Genomic DNA, 17,078 nt, shown 5'->3' with positions numbered 1-17,078 from the left:
AATAATAAAATACTAAAATAAAAGCACTATAATGAAGTTTGCATTATTATTCTTAAGTAATATGATTTCCAAATTGTTAAGAATAGTACAGCCAAGAGTTTCGAATAGCATCGATTTTATTTCAAAGCAAATACTAAATTGTACTAACTAGTTTTTTACACGTACAGATAGATACTGAATACAATATTCGTCGTTCGTATTGCACGTGAACTAAAATCGAGATCGCGGAAAAGTTTTCAGCATTTTTTTCTTCTCTCTTTTCTTATCTCAGCATAATGGTATTTACAAAGAAAAGAAGAATCGCAGCAAATGTCTTGTTACGAGTATTCAATTCATATTGTCGGTTGTCAGTGCTAGGGTAGTAAGAACCGATCGACGGTTTGGGTTCACCCCCAAATTTTCCCAATTTATCCAGGACAAGCGTGCCGTCAGATCTGGAATGGTCGTAATGTTTTGAAACATCGTAATGTTACATGATTCATAATTTAAGCGAAATTTATAAGATTGATTTCATAAACACGCAGTAATTTGCCCCACTATTAATTTAATTTTAAATTTGCGCTAAACACGAGTTTTTACAATTGATTTTTAGTGCATTATATTTATTTTACAAAATTTTGCGTAGATAATTATGAAAATAGACATACCGCTCGTGTTCCATTCGGCGCGTTCGCCATTTATTTCACCCCTAAGGCACCTCTCGACGTACGTTAAAGGGTCAAGCCTGGCCGCTAGAACCTCGCGCAAGAGCGCAATGTATGCTATGGCCAGGCGCAAGGTGTCAATCTTTGACAGTCTCTTCTCGTAAGGAAAGGTCGGCACGTGGACCCGTAGCTCGTCGAAAGCCGAGTTGATGCTGCTAAAAATTGCAATCACACTGACAATCCGCTCGCGCGTATCTTATATGGGGAAGATACAAAAAAGAAAAATATTTTACATATCTATGTGTTCTGGAATGAAATACCACAATGCGAATCAATTTATTTTTAATATGAAGCGCTAATGTTATAACAAATAATGAAAATACAAACGATTTCTTCAACAAGCGACAGTTCGCAAATGTAGTTTTTAGTTTTACTTTACTATTAACTTCAAAAATTTTTTAGAATTATTTTATGCTATATACAATTATCTTTGGAAATAAATCTAGAATGTATTTAACATTTGATATAATAACAATTGTTTTATTAATGCTATTTCAAAAGTTAAGTCTTTTCACATAGATTATTCATAAAATTAATTGACTTTTTTAATACTAATTACTTTTGACAACTCTTTACCTCAGCATACGTTTTCTTTCACGAATATTAGCTGCGTGTCTTTGAATTCTATAAGGACTGCCATTTGGATAATAACCTTCTTCTACACCGTTCATCTCTGTGTCATGATCTGAACAAAAAGTTTAGTTGATGAAACATCAATTAAAATAATTATTGAAGTTATTCATTACCTGGCGTTGAAACTGGCATATGATAATGCAAGGGAGAATGTGCATGTGGTGATGTGTGAGTAACATGTTGCGTGGACCTGCCCGCATAAACACATGAAGGTAATTCTGCCAAATCTTCCTCAGTGATATCGCTATTATGCCCCACGTAGTATTGAGTACTGCAAAATTATAAGAATGTAAAATTTGTACTAGATATTGTATTTATAGAATTATTAAAAATTTTGTACTCGTAAAATTTTTTAAGTAATAATGAAAAATGTCTCATTATTATTTATATATTCCCTGATATATAATGCGTGCACAGTTTGCTAAGTATATAGATAAATTGGTATACATAAGTTTCGTATACATTAATAGTTACAAATTTTATTAGGTATAGCTAGTAAAACTGACAATTCACAGTTTCAAAATATATATATACATTACACTGTTCGGACTACTCATTAAAAACAATGTTTACTTCTAGCCAATATAAATAATGCAATTATACATATATTACTTTTAATTTTTATTAGGGAAAAATAATTACATAAATTTGCTTTAAGATAACGCAAGTCTTTTTTAAATAATCGTTTATTTTACTTGTTTTCCTTTGTTCAAATTGTAGTTAATACATATTTTATTATGCAAATAATGGAACAAAGAAAAATTTTTATTCTTTAAATTTTTTTCCCTAAAATGATGCTAAATGTGAATGCATGAAATATAATAAATAAGTTACATCTGAGGTAGACCAGCTGACATTATTTATGTCATTTTTATGTCAGCGTACTACCTGGCATGTGATCGGTTAATAAATAAATAATAATACCTCATGCATTCATAGCATCATTTTAGTAAAAAGATTTAAAGAATAAAAATTTTTCTTTGTAAAATAACGTCAGTTTGGTACCTAGGATATAGTCGATTATATATAAGTGAAAAAGAAACTCTCTGTAAAAGATAAAGCATTTTCAACGCATTTTTCCAAAAAGAAATATATCATGGACAAAAATTCCAGTTAATTTTTTATTAATAAAACTAATAAGAATAGTTTAAATAATGATTCCAATTTCTTTTTCCGCTATAAATCTTTATAGATATTATAGTCGGATGTACGCGAGTGGTTCTGTCGATATTATTATTATTAATATTTATAACTACCAACAAACTGAGCTATACAAATTCCAGTTGGGAATATTAGAATATCAGAATAAAGCGAATGTCACACCTTGTTATAATTATTGTAATTATATGAAAGTTAATTATTTATTTCTATAGTGAATATATATCAGAGATTCTTAAATTTATTAATGTGCTTGACCAATCGAAAGGGAAAATGAGATAGTACCTGGTGCAAGCCACAGTGGAATCTGCAGGCCTTGACGCGGTGCCGACCCGATGGCGGATCCTCTGGCTTCTGTCCTCAAAGTCGTAGGAGGGATGATGGTTCGCCATAATGCACGTTTTTCACAATCTCATTCGTCTAGTCGGTATCCCCGCGAATGGTATCTCACGTATCAACTAATCACGAGATGTGGTCCAACTTCTTTTCTATATCTTTTTAAATTTTTTTTTTTTTCAGAAAATTTGAAATTTTTTCATAGCATGCTGACTCGCGCACAAACTGTTGCGCCAATTCCTCGATCTGCCTATTGATCTGGCTACGATTAATCAATTGATCGATTACTCAAACGGAAGTGTTCGTGTACGGAGAATACGCGAATTTCAACTATCGACGATGTCCCTGGGGAGGCCGCTTTATATATGAAAAGCCTCGGGCTCGCGTGAGGGATGATCGATACCAACCCCTGGGCGGGCTTGCGGCCAATGGCGAGCCGAGACGCGTGTTGGACCTGACTATCAGACGCGCACGGGATTGGCGGGCGGACGATCCAACGAGGGTTTTATCGGGCTGGGACGAGAGGACGCACCCCCGTGGAAATTTTATTCGTCCCCACCCACCGGCTACCCGCCGTCATCTCAACAGCAGACGCGGGGGCGGATTTATTCACAGGGAACACAGAGGGAGGTAAGCGTGGCAAGGGGTGGCGGAACAGTTTTTCAATTTCGCCAAGCATGGATGAAATATTGCGAGCGTTCTTTTGATTGAAAATAATTTTCTTTCCTACTTCTTCTCTCTTTCTCTCTTCTTTCTCTTTGGCCTAAACTCTTTGTCTTTCCCTCTCTCTCTCTCTTTCTTCTCTATTTCAGTTAAATATTCTGAGTTATTATATGTAACATTTATATTTCAAGTGACTACAAGAAAAAAATGTTAAGAGAAATATTATAGCAGTTTATTAGATTGTTAAAATTACAACTTGTGAATATTTTTTTCATATTATCTATATTTCTTCATTTTTAAATTATCAGATTGAAATAATATACATTTATAGAAATACGTGAATCTCAAACTGAACAAGTTAAGTTTTTAATTCTTATTTATTTATTTATTTTAATTTATTGCAACTTTTCAGATCTTTAGAATGAAGTATATGTGAAGTATTTGTAAGTTTTTTCAAGTTATAGATTGTGTAATATAAAATGTATGAATTAAAGAACCACTGACCTACTAACCACATCTGGAACAATTATAAATTCACAGTACATAATCATAATCAAACACATCCTTGCTTAATTGCAATTATCGCGTGTTTGTTTTTGCACAATTATTTTTGTGTTTCTCCAACAGCATTTAATTTTTTTTCTTTCTATTTGTTGCACATAGTTTTGAATACTTTTTTATGTTTAAACGATAATGATTTTGAATTTTTTTAGAATTTTTTAGAATTTTTATTGAATCAATTTCTATTTTAGTATAAAACATTAAATGTTTGCGTTCGATATTTGATATAAGAAAAATCTTTCTAAACTTTTCTTAACATTAGGGAAAACTAATATTAAGAAAAGTTTACAAAGATTTTGCTACAGAAGCTAAAGAAAAGAGATTATCACGAAATTTTCTGTATTATTAATCTATATTAGAATAAAAACAAATATGTTGCGATTAAATAGATTGATATAAATTAGTTCATCTATCCTAATTACAATCAATGTTCATCCGCCATAAATTCATTCTTTCTTTCATCATTTTTTTCGGCATGTTGTTTCTCTTCCTATTTTTCCAAATGTACAAATGCTATAATTTAAATACGACAGATACGATAAGTCATATGATTTGCGCTTGTCAAAACTGTTCGTCTCGTTTATGACAGCCTGAGAAAACGTCGTCTAGGATAATATCTAGAGAGTAGCGGGAGCCGAGGTCGGCAGGCTCGATTGCGGTGTCTCTTTTAAGGGCGCGATTATTGGCCTTCTCAATAGTATGAATGGGCCAATATTCAAATGAGCCATGTTTAGTGCACGCGCGACGATAGAAGCGCGGCGGTGCAATTATGCGAGGTGTTAATACGATCACAATGGTGGTTCGCCGGGGTTGTACCAACTACTACACGCGGACAAGACAAAGTTTTGTCCCCGCTGAAACGAGTTCGGGGACGAGAGGGCGGTTCGCGGTCGATCCTCGTTGGAGAGGTACCGCCGGATTATTATTGACGGGCTTGCCGAATGACGACGATCCGTTGATATATAATTGGTATTAGACCTGTGAAAACACGGCGTTTATATGAAAACCCATCGCCACGCAAGATTGATCTTTCAACGACCGCATTCGTGTTACATGTTTCAGCGTATCTGCGGCGAAGAACAGTATCCAAAAAATACGGCAGAGAACTCGAAATGACAAATTATATTACATTATGTTACACGTTATTTTTTAAATAAGATTTCTAACACTTAAAAAAAATTAATTTTTAATTCTTTCAATTTTTTATAACGGACATGTCGACTTATTTCGACAAACAAGACGATCGTTCGAGCGTGCCTATATTAAATTTATATAAATTCGTAAATCTATATAAATAAAATGTAGTTTTAAATTTTAAGGAAAATTTTTTTGTTGCGCTTTACCGAATCGTTTATGTGAAACCGTACCAGATGTAACTTGAGTGCGTATCGTTTCACTCGTTTATTGGTTCGCGACTGCTTGGAAGCGTGCCGTTTCGAGTATCACCATGACAAATTTCAAGTGAGCTTTGTATCCCCACAAACCATGATTTATCTCAATTTGTCGCGTTCGCTTAAGGGAAAGCACGGAGGGGCGAGGAGGGTAGGGTTTCAAGATCTACTGATCTATCTCTCGCTACCTTTTTCCCTTCTACGTCGCTCGCACGTGTATCAACTCAATGTAAATCGCAATTCGCATATATCTGAATAAATTAAATAATAAATAACCGGACGATATTTATATGTTGAGTAGTTAAGTAAATTCGGGCATACAAAAAATGTTACAGTGGCATCAAAGTAACAGAATTTGAAGGCAAAGGTATAAAAACGAATTATCTTAAAGATCAATCAACACATTTCAATTTATGTGTTATCTAATAGTATATCGTGGAATAGAAATCTGTATGATGATCGCGAAGTTGTCGGAGTCAAATCCACTTCATTTCCTTCTTGGACAAGAGAGGCCCGGTTCGAGATCGACGATATCCAAGCAAACATTTAATTCGCGATTACATTATTTTCGAGGGGCGAGGACCAGCCGACTACCCCGCTCCCTTGTCAACGCCAATGCATCCCCCTTGGCACGCACACGCGTGTCCATCGAACGGTTTGGAACGCACTCGAACCGCTCTCCGACCCCTGGAATAATAGAGATTTCACGCCGCAGGGCCCACTTCGGTTCTCACAGTAGGGGTCTCTGGCCGGACGATTTCCTGTTGTCCAATATTTCGGTTTGTGCTCGTACTCGCGCGAGGACATTTAATTCACCGTACGGCAAGATCGTGTGCCTCTAAGTATCTGTTTATAGTCCTTGGGGATCAATTTGTTTGCCAAATTATTTATTGGTCAAACGGGCAGACGAGAACGGCGCCTCACGCTACCGCGAATATGTTTGATCTGCGATTGGGAGTGCGGTTTGGGAAAAACAAACATCGCATCCTGTATTTTATATTCTTATCTGTTGAACCGCAAACCATATTGATTTTTTAAATCGCGTATTCAAAATCTCGATAATTGTGCAATTATAAAAAAAAATTATAAAATATTGACAAAAGAATTTTAAAAAATATTTTTAAAAAATTAAAATAAAAATGCCGGTCTGTTATTTTTACCTGTAATATTTAAAGTTTATCAAAATCGAAAATGGATTGACTCGAGTGTGTCTTTTTCAATTAAATACTCTCAATATATCATATGATATTAAAACAAATATATAAAATTATTCTTGCTATCAGAAACTAAAATATCATAATTACTAGTCACTAACAAACCAGATACCCATGCAAACTTATGTCCTTTCGTCTTTTTGGCACCTAACACTCGTAGGAATTCGCCTTCCGGAGTAAAAATCTGCACTCTCCCATTTCCGGCATCACCGACAATGATGTATCCCTTTTCGTCGATCTTCAGTACCTCAGGTGATCTACGAATTAGAAACTATTCTCTAACAAATCTTTAGATTTTAATATTAATATAATAAACTAGTATTGATAATTGTATATATTAACCTAAATAAACCCTTTGCTGTGCCGATGCCACCGATCGACTGAAGAAGTTGTCCATCATGATTAAATATCTGTGTAAAAAAAATTAAACTTTATAATTATCGTGTAATCATCATAATACAATAATCAGATATAGCAAAATAAATTTGTAAATCTATTAAAGATTTAATTTATGCATATCACGAGTATATCTACACACACGCGCATATTTTCTTTAATATTTTATAATTCTTTCAATATCTTGTACAGTTTAAATGCAATATGCAAGTTTAATTTAAATTTCTACAAACTAATTTAATCAAAAAAATAAAAAAATATTCAAATTGAGTTAACGATATTAAAAATAATTGCACCTTTACTTTGTGATTGCCGGAATCGGCAATGGCGACGCGCGTTATTGTAACAGCTACGTCGGTCGGTTGATTCAGTTGGCTTGCGACTGGGCCAGTTTTACGAAATCTAACTGTGCCCGTTTTATTTTTACTCTTCGGCCCGATGCTGTCCAAGTACGTGCCATTCTTCTCAAGAATCTGGACACGATTGTTCCCAGTATCAGCAACGTAAAGCACGCTACGTTCCGGATGAAACGCGATTCCTTCCGGTGAACACAACTCCGATTCTCCGAAACCTTTATTGCACATGCAATGAACGAGTTCGCCCTTGTGATTGAACACAAAAATGCAGTGCTTCCATTTATCTGCGTAAAACACCAAATAATGTAAACGCAAATGTGGACAATACAAGTTGTTTCATAAATAATAATTCGCATTACATTGAATAGAATACTTATACTTTTATAAAAAAAAGCTTTTGATGAAATTATATATATTTTTTTTAAATCAAATAATCAATACATTTATGATAATCAATGATATTCTCAAATCGTTTTTATTGACAAAAGCGAGTTGAGAATACGGACCAAATTGCTAATGAGAAAAATTTAAATTTTGAAAGTTTAATCTATGATCTGTCGTTTATCTTTCGCTTAATCGAGGATTAAATATTGAAACCTGTCACGTATATTTCATCATGTTCCTGCAGGAAGGCAACTCCTTGAGGTGCCATCATTTCCTGGTGACGAATTCTCCGCACAAGTTTGAATTTCCTGTCGAAAATGACAATTTGTCCTGATCCCGGGCAGGTTGTGATAATGTTATCCCTCCAGGAATCAATGGCGAGTGCCGATGGCCGCTGCACCATGTCACGGGTCACAATAATTTTGGGTGTAAAATTTTTCCGCCTGCAGTATTTATTTATTTTTTTTTTACAATCTCGTATATCACAGTACATATAATCAAAAATTTTTACGGAAATCTTTTTAATATTTTTATGTTTCTTGATAACTTGTATTTATTCTGTACATCGTATTTATTCTATAAGTTAATGTCATGTATGAAATTATTCGTAAAAAATTCAAGAAATTTAAGATTTCCTTTTTGTCTCTTTTTTTATAAAATAATATATATGTGTAATTTTTTATAAATTGTAAAAAAAATCTGATTTTAAATCACTTTTTCAACCATACAATTAGAGAGTTAAAATTGTATTATAACTCAACAAAAATATGTAAAAAATAATACTCGAAATAATACTTAAAAATATATATAAATGATGAAAACTTTTATTCAATTTAAATTTAATCAAACAAAATTAATCTAACTATATATAAAAAGTGTAAAAATAGTAATATTCAAGATAATTATTATAACAAGATTTACTTGTATGAAGGACCAGTCTTTTCTTTTATAGATGATTTCCCGTATTTATTAACTTTTCCTAGTTCCGCTTCAACGTCATTCAATTCCAATTCCCAAATGGCAACTGCTGCCATTACTTCCGCGGCCTTTTGTTGCAAATCCAAAAACGTTTTCACCTGAAATGAATACAACATTTAACATATCATCAGAAACAGATAAAATGAAATTGTCATGAAAGACTATGCCATATAATTAGCGATTGAACAAAAATAAAATATGCAGAGCAATGCAGTTGACGTTCTTTGCCGCAAATCCCGCGCGGTGTGCAACGATGCGTCGCTAAATTGTGGTCAATCTCTGGTATAAAGAGAGATGAAAAGAGAGAAAGCGAGAAAGAGGGAAGAGGAGAGAAAAAAATAGAAGGAGAGAAAAAGAGAGCGGTGAAGCTTTGTGCTTTCTGGCACTTACGGTGCCCCGAAGTCGTACCACCGGCGGTCACGTGGCGAAGTGTGCGGGCCCTTTGTTCCGATCTTGGCCCCTCACCTTCTCTCTCTCTTGCTCACCCTGACCGATTCGATAGTCGCGAATAGGAGGATCGCTGCGATTCAATGTGCGAGGACACGTGTACTAAATAGGCTTGGTAGCCTAAAGCCTGTTTGCGCCAGCGATGAATCTTCGACATCGTGGCGATTTGCCAATGCCATAATCTGACGAAGAATTTTCATTGAATCGATTTCTATCTCATTTTGATGAAAATTAAAGGATATACATGTAGAAGAGAAAAAAAAGTTGTGTGTAATTGTTTCGTCCACATTTAAACTAAGGACTTGAAGAAAATGCTTGATGATACATTCTTCTTCTCTTCTTTCTTTTGCTTCTCTCTTCCTTCTATTCTTCTCCTTTCTTCTCTTCTCTCGCTCCCTCTTTCTGTCTCATAGTTATAAAAATACTATATTTACTTTTAATTAAATTATTATCTTAGATTTTTGTATTTTTTAAAATATTAGAAACTTCTCACTTTGGAGGAAGTGAGGAAAGATGTTATTTCTCGTGCGAAGACAAAGATATATCAACCCTAGATATATATCTTTCTCTCAATCTACAGATTTGTAGCATTTATTTTTTTGTGTGCATTCGTCGGATCGTTTAAAGTGCATCTCAGTGGTGACTTCAAAGCGTGGAGCAAAACGTGTGTGTCGTCGTTTTTTCGCGACACTTAGTGTGCCGATACGTTTCACGTTCCAATCAGGTGGACAGCGCGACGCGTGCCGATAAAATGGTCACCCAAGAATCGACATCCCCATCCGACAATTTTCGTGCCTTTCCTCTACAAGAGTGGAACTTGCCAATTGAACGAGCCATCTCTGATGATATGAGAAAGTTCGAACGCAAGATATTATTAATATTTATTGTTTCCTGTCCCATGTGTATACGCGCAATAATTGTACTTCACAGCGACGTCGCTTCTTTTTTTTAGAGATTGGCAAACGAGCCAATCTGGAAATCTAGGACCTCCCTCGTGATCGTAGTTAAAGGGACCACAGCATACTATGCCCCATGCACGCGTTCTTTAACCAGCGCGATATAAACATACACGTCGGAATTAATGATACACCGTTTAGTTACGCGTCAGTTGATTTTCCCAGGGCAGCTTTGTGAATTTCGAAGGTAGGGGAAAGGGGCACCGTGTCTTAGGGGGGATCCGACACGCGCTCTTCAATATGTCACTGTGGCTAATTTTAGGGGCCAACTACCCGCCACCGACAACTCGGACGCCGACCTCAAAGATGGCATACATCATATTCTGCAAACAGTATAAACGATCACGATTTCGCCAATTTTTAATTTGATTAAGAATGTTAGTAATATAGAAAATAACAGTGCAACATCTTTTTACGTGCTAAATATGTAATAGAAAAATCAAGAAAAAAATTTGATTAAATCATCACTTTGCATTCTTAATTCGGATTTTTTCTTATCAGAAACATATCTTTCAATTAACATTTATAAAGTTTAAGCGTTAAAAACAATTAATGTTACACTTGTACTTGGTGTTATACATGTATCAAATTTTTATGTGATAGACAGAAACAATTAAAAAAATATTACTGTAATATCTAATTCAATTTAATTTTACTTAATTGATGAATAACAAAAATATCTTATTTTTTAATTTTAGATTATAATAGATGTTTTTATCTTCAACTTAATTGTTGGGTGCACTAACAGTGCACAGAATTTTGCTAAAACATTTTTGGCTTAATGTTAATGACTTCGACAGTGCGTATAGTTGATTCGTATAGTTTTGCCACTAAAATAGTAAAATATTTATATTTTTTAAACTAATGAATTTTAGATTTTAATAATCTGTATTTTTCTTACATTTTTTAATATAACATAAAGAAAACCTAACAGCCTAAAGATTCTAACTAGAAGATCAGAATACTTCTGATGTAATTTTATTACTATCGCAATAGCAAAAGTTTTAAGATATAGCTACCGTTCAAAAATATTGTTTATTACTTAAATCTTGCGTTACAATATTATTATTTTGAATTATTATATAAATAGATTTGATTGTCAGAAACTATTCATTATACATATGTCAGAAAACTACTGTTTTATTTTTTAATTGCAAAACTTTTATTATGCAATTTTTTATAATTTTGTATATCCTAGGAAAATTAGTACTCAAAAAACATTTTGTATTAGTTTTCCTTCACGTATCTCCGTCAGCGAATGATCAGAGCAGTTATCGTTATTCGTCGGATTATCAGACAATGACGAGTTCGACAATTAAGTGACTTCAGCGAATGATTCGGCGGTGCGTTACATAATTGTCAGGCCAGTCAGTCATCGGGCGAATTTTCCGGGCTCAGCGAATATCCGCGCTAGCGGGTGCGGTAATAAATTATAAAAGATGATCGGTAATTAACAGTAACTGCAACTGGATAGCGTTTATGCCGTCGCTGTGGAATATACGCCCGCCGGTGCCTGTAGCTGACTCTTTATGGTGGGGTGTGCTCGTGACGTGAATTATTAGCCCTTGGGCTCTACAGAGAACCACCGGGTTTAGTCTACATATGTGTGTGTGCGTTTCTCTCTCTCTGTGTGTGTATGCGGGATCTGTGTTCGCGGGCGTGGCCTGGCGAGAGTGTCGGGCGTGGCTACGAACCAACCCCGAAAAAGCTACCCCAAGAGGAAGAGAAAGAGAGGAAGAGTGCGTCGTGAGGGAATATATTTACGGCGAATTGATTCAGGATGGATCCCATTTCGTTCACACGAATCTGAGCTGCAAAATCTACTTTTCTTACTAGCGTTCTATCTTGAATGGTTGCTGAAAAATATATTCTTTTTCGCGGGTACTCTTTATCGATGTGATAACTAAGCTGCGATTGATTTGAATATACGTTGGCAGATAAATGTTGAAGATGAAAGAAGTAGTCAATTTCATACAAAATGCTGCAGGTGTTGGATATACTTTTTCAGATTATGATTAAAGAATTTTTTAACAATAAAAAATTGAAGGATTTTGACAAGTCAAAATAATATAAATAAATTACAAAATCTCTGTATTTCTTTGTCTTTCGATTAATTATAATTAAATCTTATGCATGCGCATTGAAGAATTTAACTTATAATTTTCCATCTACATTTTGAATTGAATGAATTACTTCATCACTCAATGTTAAAGAGTAAACATGATAAAATGATTACTTTTTACAAAATGTTTCTTTAGAAGACGTAGGCTTACAAGAAGAATTATCGAAAAAATATTGATAAAAATACAGCGAAAATAATGTAACAAAATTTCTAAAATTATATAATACAGCTTCGTTGGCCTTAGAGCGCAACATGACAATCTCAAGTGTACCTCATTCGGTTTACTTCCTGGTAGGATAAGAAATTTTCGATACCTTGGGTATGAGAGAAAGCAACAAAATAAATGGAGAGAATAAGAGAGAGAAAAAGAGAGATAGAGAAAGACAGAAAGAGAAGGCTCGTAAAGGGACAGACCAAGGGAAAGGGAGAGGGAAAGGAGAAAGAGAGGGAGAGAAGGAGGATGAGGAAAGCCGCGTTGCGGAGAAAGAGACAGGATTCAGAAGAGCCTTTGCCATCGTACCAGACCACCGTGCCTGCGTTTGTACAGTGGTAATGGGCTGTCAGGAGCAGACGTTGGCTGCTCGTGCCTTATACACCAACACCATTATCCTCTTGCTATTCCGGGTTAGGTCCTATCGGTTCGCGAACCCGCCCTGAACTCGCTCTCGTTGCATCCCTCTATCTCTCCCCAGCCTCACGGCTCATTCCTCGTTGTTATTGTCAGTTTTTTACTCGATTTAACATTGGTACATTTCTGCATCTAACGAATATAGTTTTCCAACATTTTAATCCAAGTAAAAATATACTAATTAAGAAAAAAAAAATTATTTTTAAACGGCAACTTTAGCCAAATTAACCCGCTATATTTGATTATGATTATGAACTAATTTATTTATGCAAGAGATTACGCTTGAAAACGTGCGTGTATGCAAATTTGCGTATCACTTTTAAAATGTCAAAAACATAACTCTGTTAAAACATAATCGAGCATCATCTAAAATACATATAAAGCAAATGTATTAAATTAAAATGTAAAGCAAATGTATTGGATAACATATTAATGTATGATTGTATGATAATTGAATTAATTTGAACAGATCATCTCTTTTACAATAAAAAATTATTGAAAAATGTCTCAAATATTATTTATATAGTTTTATTGTATATAAGATAAAATCTTTCATTTTACTAAAATAATGAGTTTATTCTTACATAAATAATTTTTGTCGAAATTACCGTTTGGGAAGAAAAAGAGAGAGATTACTTTATCAAATTTTATAAAAAGAATTATTATCAAAAATATATTATCCGAGAAACAAACTACATCTTTGCTTATTTATAGATAAAATTGAATTTGTAATCCAGCAAATATTATGTATTTATGCAAAAATCTTTTGCTACTGCGTCAATGATGAATAATTTAATTTATTCTTATCTGTTTTTCATTCTTATTATATTCAACGAGGTGTCATAACTTTGCGATATTTTCTCACACGTCACATATCTTCACATTTTCCCCGAAGTAACTTTTGCGCGGTTTTTCGCGAGCCTTATGTAATGTTCCTGTTATCGACATAGTTTACCAGTGTCTCGGATTTCTCGTGTATCTTATTGACTTTGTAGAAACGATGAAAATTCCGATTAAACCCCGGCAACCTCTGGTTCTCGCCTCGGCCAGCCCCACATGCTCGCCATCCACCTCTCTCTCCTCCCTTCCACGTGCCTTCCTCCTCCCAAGTAATCAATACTGTGAGGCGTCCTGCACGGGACAGGTACAATGCTGGTCCAGATTTTAGAACCAGAGGAGAGATCGGAGTACAGCATTAGAAGGAGCAGAGAAAACTCGGTTCACTTTACCTCGGAAGACAACGAGAGAATAAACTATTTCTGATAATCCGATAACTTTTTCCGACTCCATTTTACCGCCATGGATAAATGTCGATTCGTAATGTTTAATAAATAAACAACGAAAAGACCCTTTAACTTTTTTACGTTGTTTCCTTATTTTTTACTAATCTCGATTAAAATATCGCGTAACAATTTATAAATCGCTTAAACGTTGGGACTGTTAAAGTTTGTATTAGAAAATGACTAATAAAAAGAGGAATCTTTCATATCAATGTAAGTACCTAGAAATATGTTTAATATATGAAATTTAATGATTAGTATTAAGATATATTCTTAACTTCATTTAAGTTTTTCAATTCTATACAATTCATTATTTAACATATAATTTATGTAGAGAGTATTACACTTATTCATGAATATTTTACACTCTTATATATGTGCAAAATATATACACGTGCGTCCGTACACGTGGATTCCTCTTTTTTTCTACATAAAATTTAAATATTAAAAACCTTAAAATGTCACACCTTTTCCTCGTTATCAGGTAATGTATCATACGACACGTCTTTTTGTTCTTTTATCTCTGTATGAGTTTTCTGCATCCTTTGTCTAATATCGTCAACTGATACTTCTCCCGTAGCAATTATATGTTCTACCTTTTTAATCCGATTGTCTCTTTTTTTATTAAGTTCAGTTATTTTAGCGTCAATATCTCTGTTAATGAATTCCATCGTTTCATTTGCTTTGCTCTGTAATACAAAATGAATTATTTAATTCTTCCGCGAGCATATATACTTACAATCAAGTTTTTTGATAATAAATATTGTGTTGTAACTTCAATATTTTGCGTTTCTAGGTTTAAAAGATGTTTGATTTCTTTTCAGGTACTTTAAATATTTTAATAATTAAAATAATTTAAAAATAATCCTTGGAACTTAAGAGAGTGACCTAATAAATCACAATTACCTGAAAACTATTTATTTTATCTTCAAATCTTGTTGATGATGTTTCAAGATCTCCACATATATTACCTAGTTCATCTTTCAAATCATTCATATGACTTATCCAGCAGTCATCACAGAATCTCTATGAAAATGTAAATTTCATGAATATAGCTTGTTACTATCTATTGCTCACTTTATTTTATAAAAATTAATTTTTCAGTATTATTCATAACTATTCATAATGATAACCCACATTTAATATTTAAGCTAATAAATGATTATTGTAAATTTTAATGTAATTATTATTAAAAAATAATCGCGAAGATTGACAATTAATCAATTTCAAATTTTTCTATTTAAAACATAAAATTACAAGAATTATATTGATTTTCATATCGAATTCATAAACTTACACGTTTACAATGTTTACATTTGTTTATATTCTTGCAAATTTCACCGCAGGTACGGCATCTCTCGTCACGTATTTTTGGTGGTAAAGGCGCAAAGCTCACTGAACTTTTCAATTCTTTCTTATCTATCACTGCTACATTGCATACAGGACAAATAGAACTACCATCTAAAACAAAAAACTATCAAAACTAGTATACTTTTTAAGAAATCCTATATTATTAAAACATTTTATTATTATGAGTGTTAGTTGATTTGATCGAAATATGTCGTAAAATAATTATCTATATGAAAATAGCATTTTCAATATACCTTTTTTGCGTGATAATATAAAACGATTTTTGAAACATTGCAGGCAGAAAGTGTGCCGACATGTCATCATTCTAGGTGAATTTACCATACTCTTGCATATGACACATTGTGATACATTGACAGATTCAAACGAAGTTGTCCTAATATAAAACAAATTCATCCCAATTAATCATAATTGATAATTATAAAATTAATAATTAATATTATTTTTAGCAATACTTTTGCAGACAATCATAGATTACAAGATATGCAAACAACCCTCATCAGTTTTGAAACTTTAGCTATGTTGTGGAACAGTTCAAAATACATTTCAATATTTTTTTGCAAATACTTTTTTCTGCCGTACGTTAAAAGAGTAGTAAAAAAATGTACATTGTTTAAGAGTATATTTAAAATAAAATATACTGTTAAAATGTTGACCATTTTACGATCGTACCTGCGAAGACGAATGTTTTGTTCCCTCGGTGAAAGATTTCTAGATCTTATCGATTTCCTGCCAACGGAGGCAGACCTCTTTATGATCCTTGGTGTTTGACGCATTTCTCGCCTAATCGAGCTTGATGCAGCGACGTTTTCCAGGCTTGAGTGCAACGGGTGTGGCATTTGTCGCTTAACCATTTTTTTTTTTTTTTCGAACTTATACGATAATTAGAAAAGATTGGATTCAACGACAGTAGCAATATCTTTCTCTTTCCACATCAATGCGGCATCTTGTTTAATACCGTAGATGTTGATGGTACGTTATTACTTTTTCTAACATATCGAGATGGATTTTTTTTGCCACGTGTTTTTGTTTTAAAATCAATGTATGAGCAGTTTAAACTACAAAGATAATTCACTTAATATATAATCAGGCGCACTTTCATTCTTTTTGCATTTTCTCATCGAGAACAATTTACATTTCATAATAAACAATAACCTTAAATTTTCACAAGATTTGAAACTCAGGACGTTATTTATAATATTACTCAAATAGAAATAGAATATTACGTGTCGCCGGGTATCGTAGTGTAAACTGATAAAAAATATTCGGCTGACACGCTTTATCTCATCGGGATCATCAATAGCAACAGTAAATCATTTATCATGATAAGATAAACAGTCAAAATCTATACAAGTTTTTATATCATAGTGCAATAGCGATAGCTCGATAAGTATCGAGATATCGAATCGAGCAGTCTCGAGACATCGATATTTTCTCGCACCGCTCGCACCTCATTTTGCAAATGGCGGCTTCCTATAGTATAGTATGCACGCGCGAATCAAG

The 17,078-nt window shown here is 33.7% G+C and overlaps 2 protein-coding genes across 4 annotated transcripts; both read right to left on the bottom strand.

Annotated features, from left to right (window-relative positions):
• Positions 1 to 98: 98 nt before the first annotated feature.
• Positions 99 to 3,165, bottom strand: LOC105194974 (basic helix-loop-helix transcription factor amos). Of its 2 annotated transcripts, none has more exons than XM_011160126.3 (5): positions 2,781 to 3,165; positions 1,451 to 1,608; positions 1,281 to 1,389; positions 648 to 856; positions 99 to 434 (listed from the first exon to the last, which is right to left on the bottom strand). In XM_011160126.3, the coding sequence occupies exons 1-5, from the start codon at positions 2,885 to 2,887 to the stop codon at positions 328 to 330; spliced, it is 690 nt and encodes a 229-aa protein (XP_011158428.1). In that variant the 5' UTR covers positions 2,888 to 3,165; the 3' UTR covers positions 99 to 327. The 2 variants fall into 2 exon arrangements, with proteins under 2 accessions (XP_011158428.1, XP_011158427.1); XM_011160125.3 differs by having other exon boundaries at positions 648 to 859; positions 2,781 to 3,157.
• On the bottom strand, positions 3,014 to 17,050 carry LOC105194978 (tripartite motif-containing protein 2). 2 transcript variants are annotated; one of them, XM_011160133.3, is made up of 11 exons: positions 16,731 to 17,050; positions 16,248 to 16,633; positions 15,812 to 15,951; positions 15,505 to 15,668; positions 15,114 to 15,233; positions 14,675 to 14,896; positions 8,718 to 8,872; positions 8,010 to 8,239; positions 7,353 to 7,696; positions 7,003 to 7,070; positions 6,695 to 6,917 (listed from the first exon to the last, which is right to left on the bottom strand). In XM_011160133.3, exons 2-11 carry the CDS (start codon positions 16,427 to 16,429, stop codon positions 6,695 to 6,697), a joined length of 1,848 nt encoding a protein of 615 aa, XP_011158435.1. In that variant the 5' UTR covers positions 16,430 to 16,633; positions 16,731 to 17,050. The 2 variants fall into 2 exon arrangements, with proteins under 2 accessions (XP_011158434.1, XP_011158435.1); XM_011160132.3 differs by having other exon boundaries at positions 3,014 to 6,917; positions 16,248 to 17,050.
• Positions 17,051 to 17,078: the final 28 nt, after the last annotated feature.

Source organism: Solenopsis invicta, chromosome 2 (assembly GCF_016802725.1).
Source record: "Solenopsis invicta isolate M01_SB chromosome 2, UNIL_Sinv_3.0, whole genome shotgun sequence".
Classification (NCBI taxonomy): Eukaryota; Metazoa; Arthropoda; class Insecta; order Hymenoptera; family Formicidae; genus Solenopsis; species Solenopsis invicta.
This window is presented reverse-complemented; position numbering and strand designations above follow the sequence as displayed.

Bases quoted from the DNA above. Each gene is read 5' to 3' on its own strand.
- LOC105194974 (XM_011160125.3), bottom strand. From the start codon at position 2,887: ATGGCGAACCATCATCCCTCCTACGACTTTGAGGACAGAAGCCAGAGG. The intron at 1,609-2,780 runs GTACTATCTCAT...ATAATTTTGCAG, and splicing joins TCCACTGTGGCTTGCACCAG to TACTCAATACTACGTGGGGC. The intron at 860-1,280 runs GTAAAGAGTTGT...TGCAATTTTTAG, and splicing joins GAAAGAAAACGTATGCTGAG to CAGCATCAACTCGGCTTTCG.
- LOC105194978 (XM_011160132.3), bottom strand. From the start codon at position 16,429: ATGGTTAAGCGACAAATGCCACACCCGTTGCACTCAAGCCTGGAAAAC. The intron at 15,234-15,504 runs GTAAGTTTATGA...ACATTTTCATAG, and splicing joins AATGTAAACATTGTAAACGT to AGATTCTGTGATGACTGCTG. The intron at 14,897-15,113 runs GTAATTGTGATT...TTTGTATTACAG, and splicing joins ATAAAATAAATAGTTTTCAG to AGCAAAGCAAATGAAACGAT.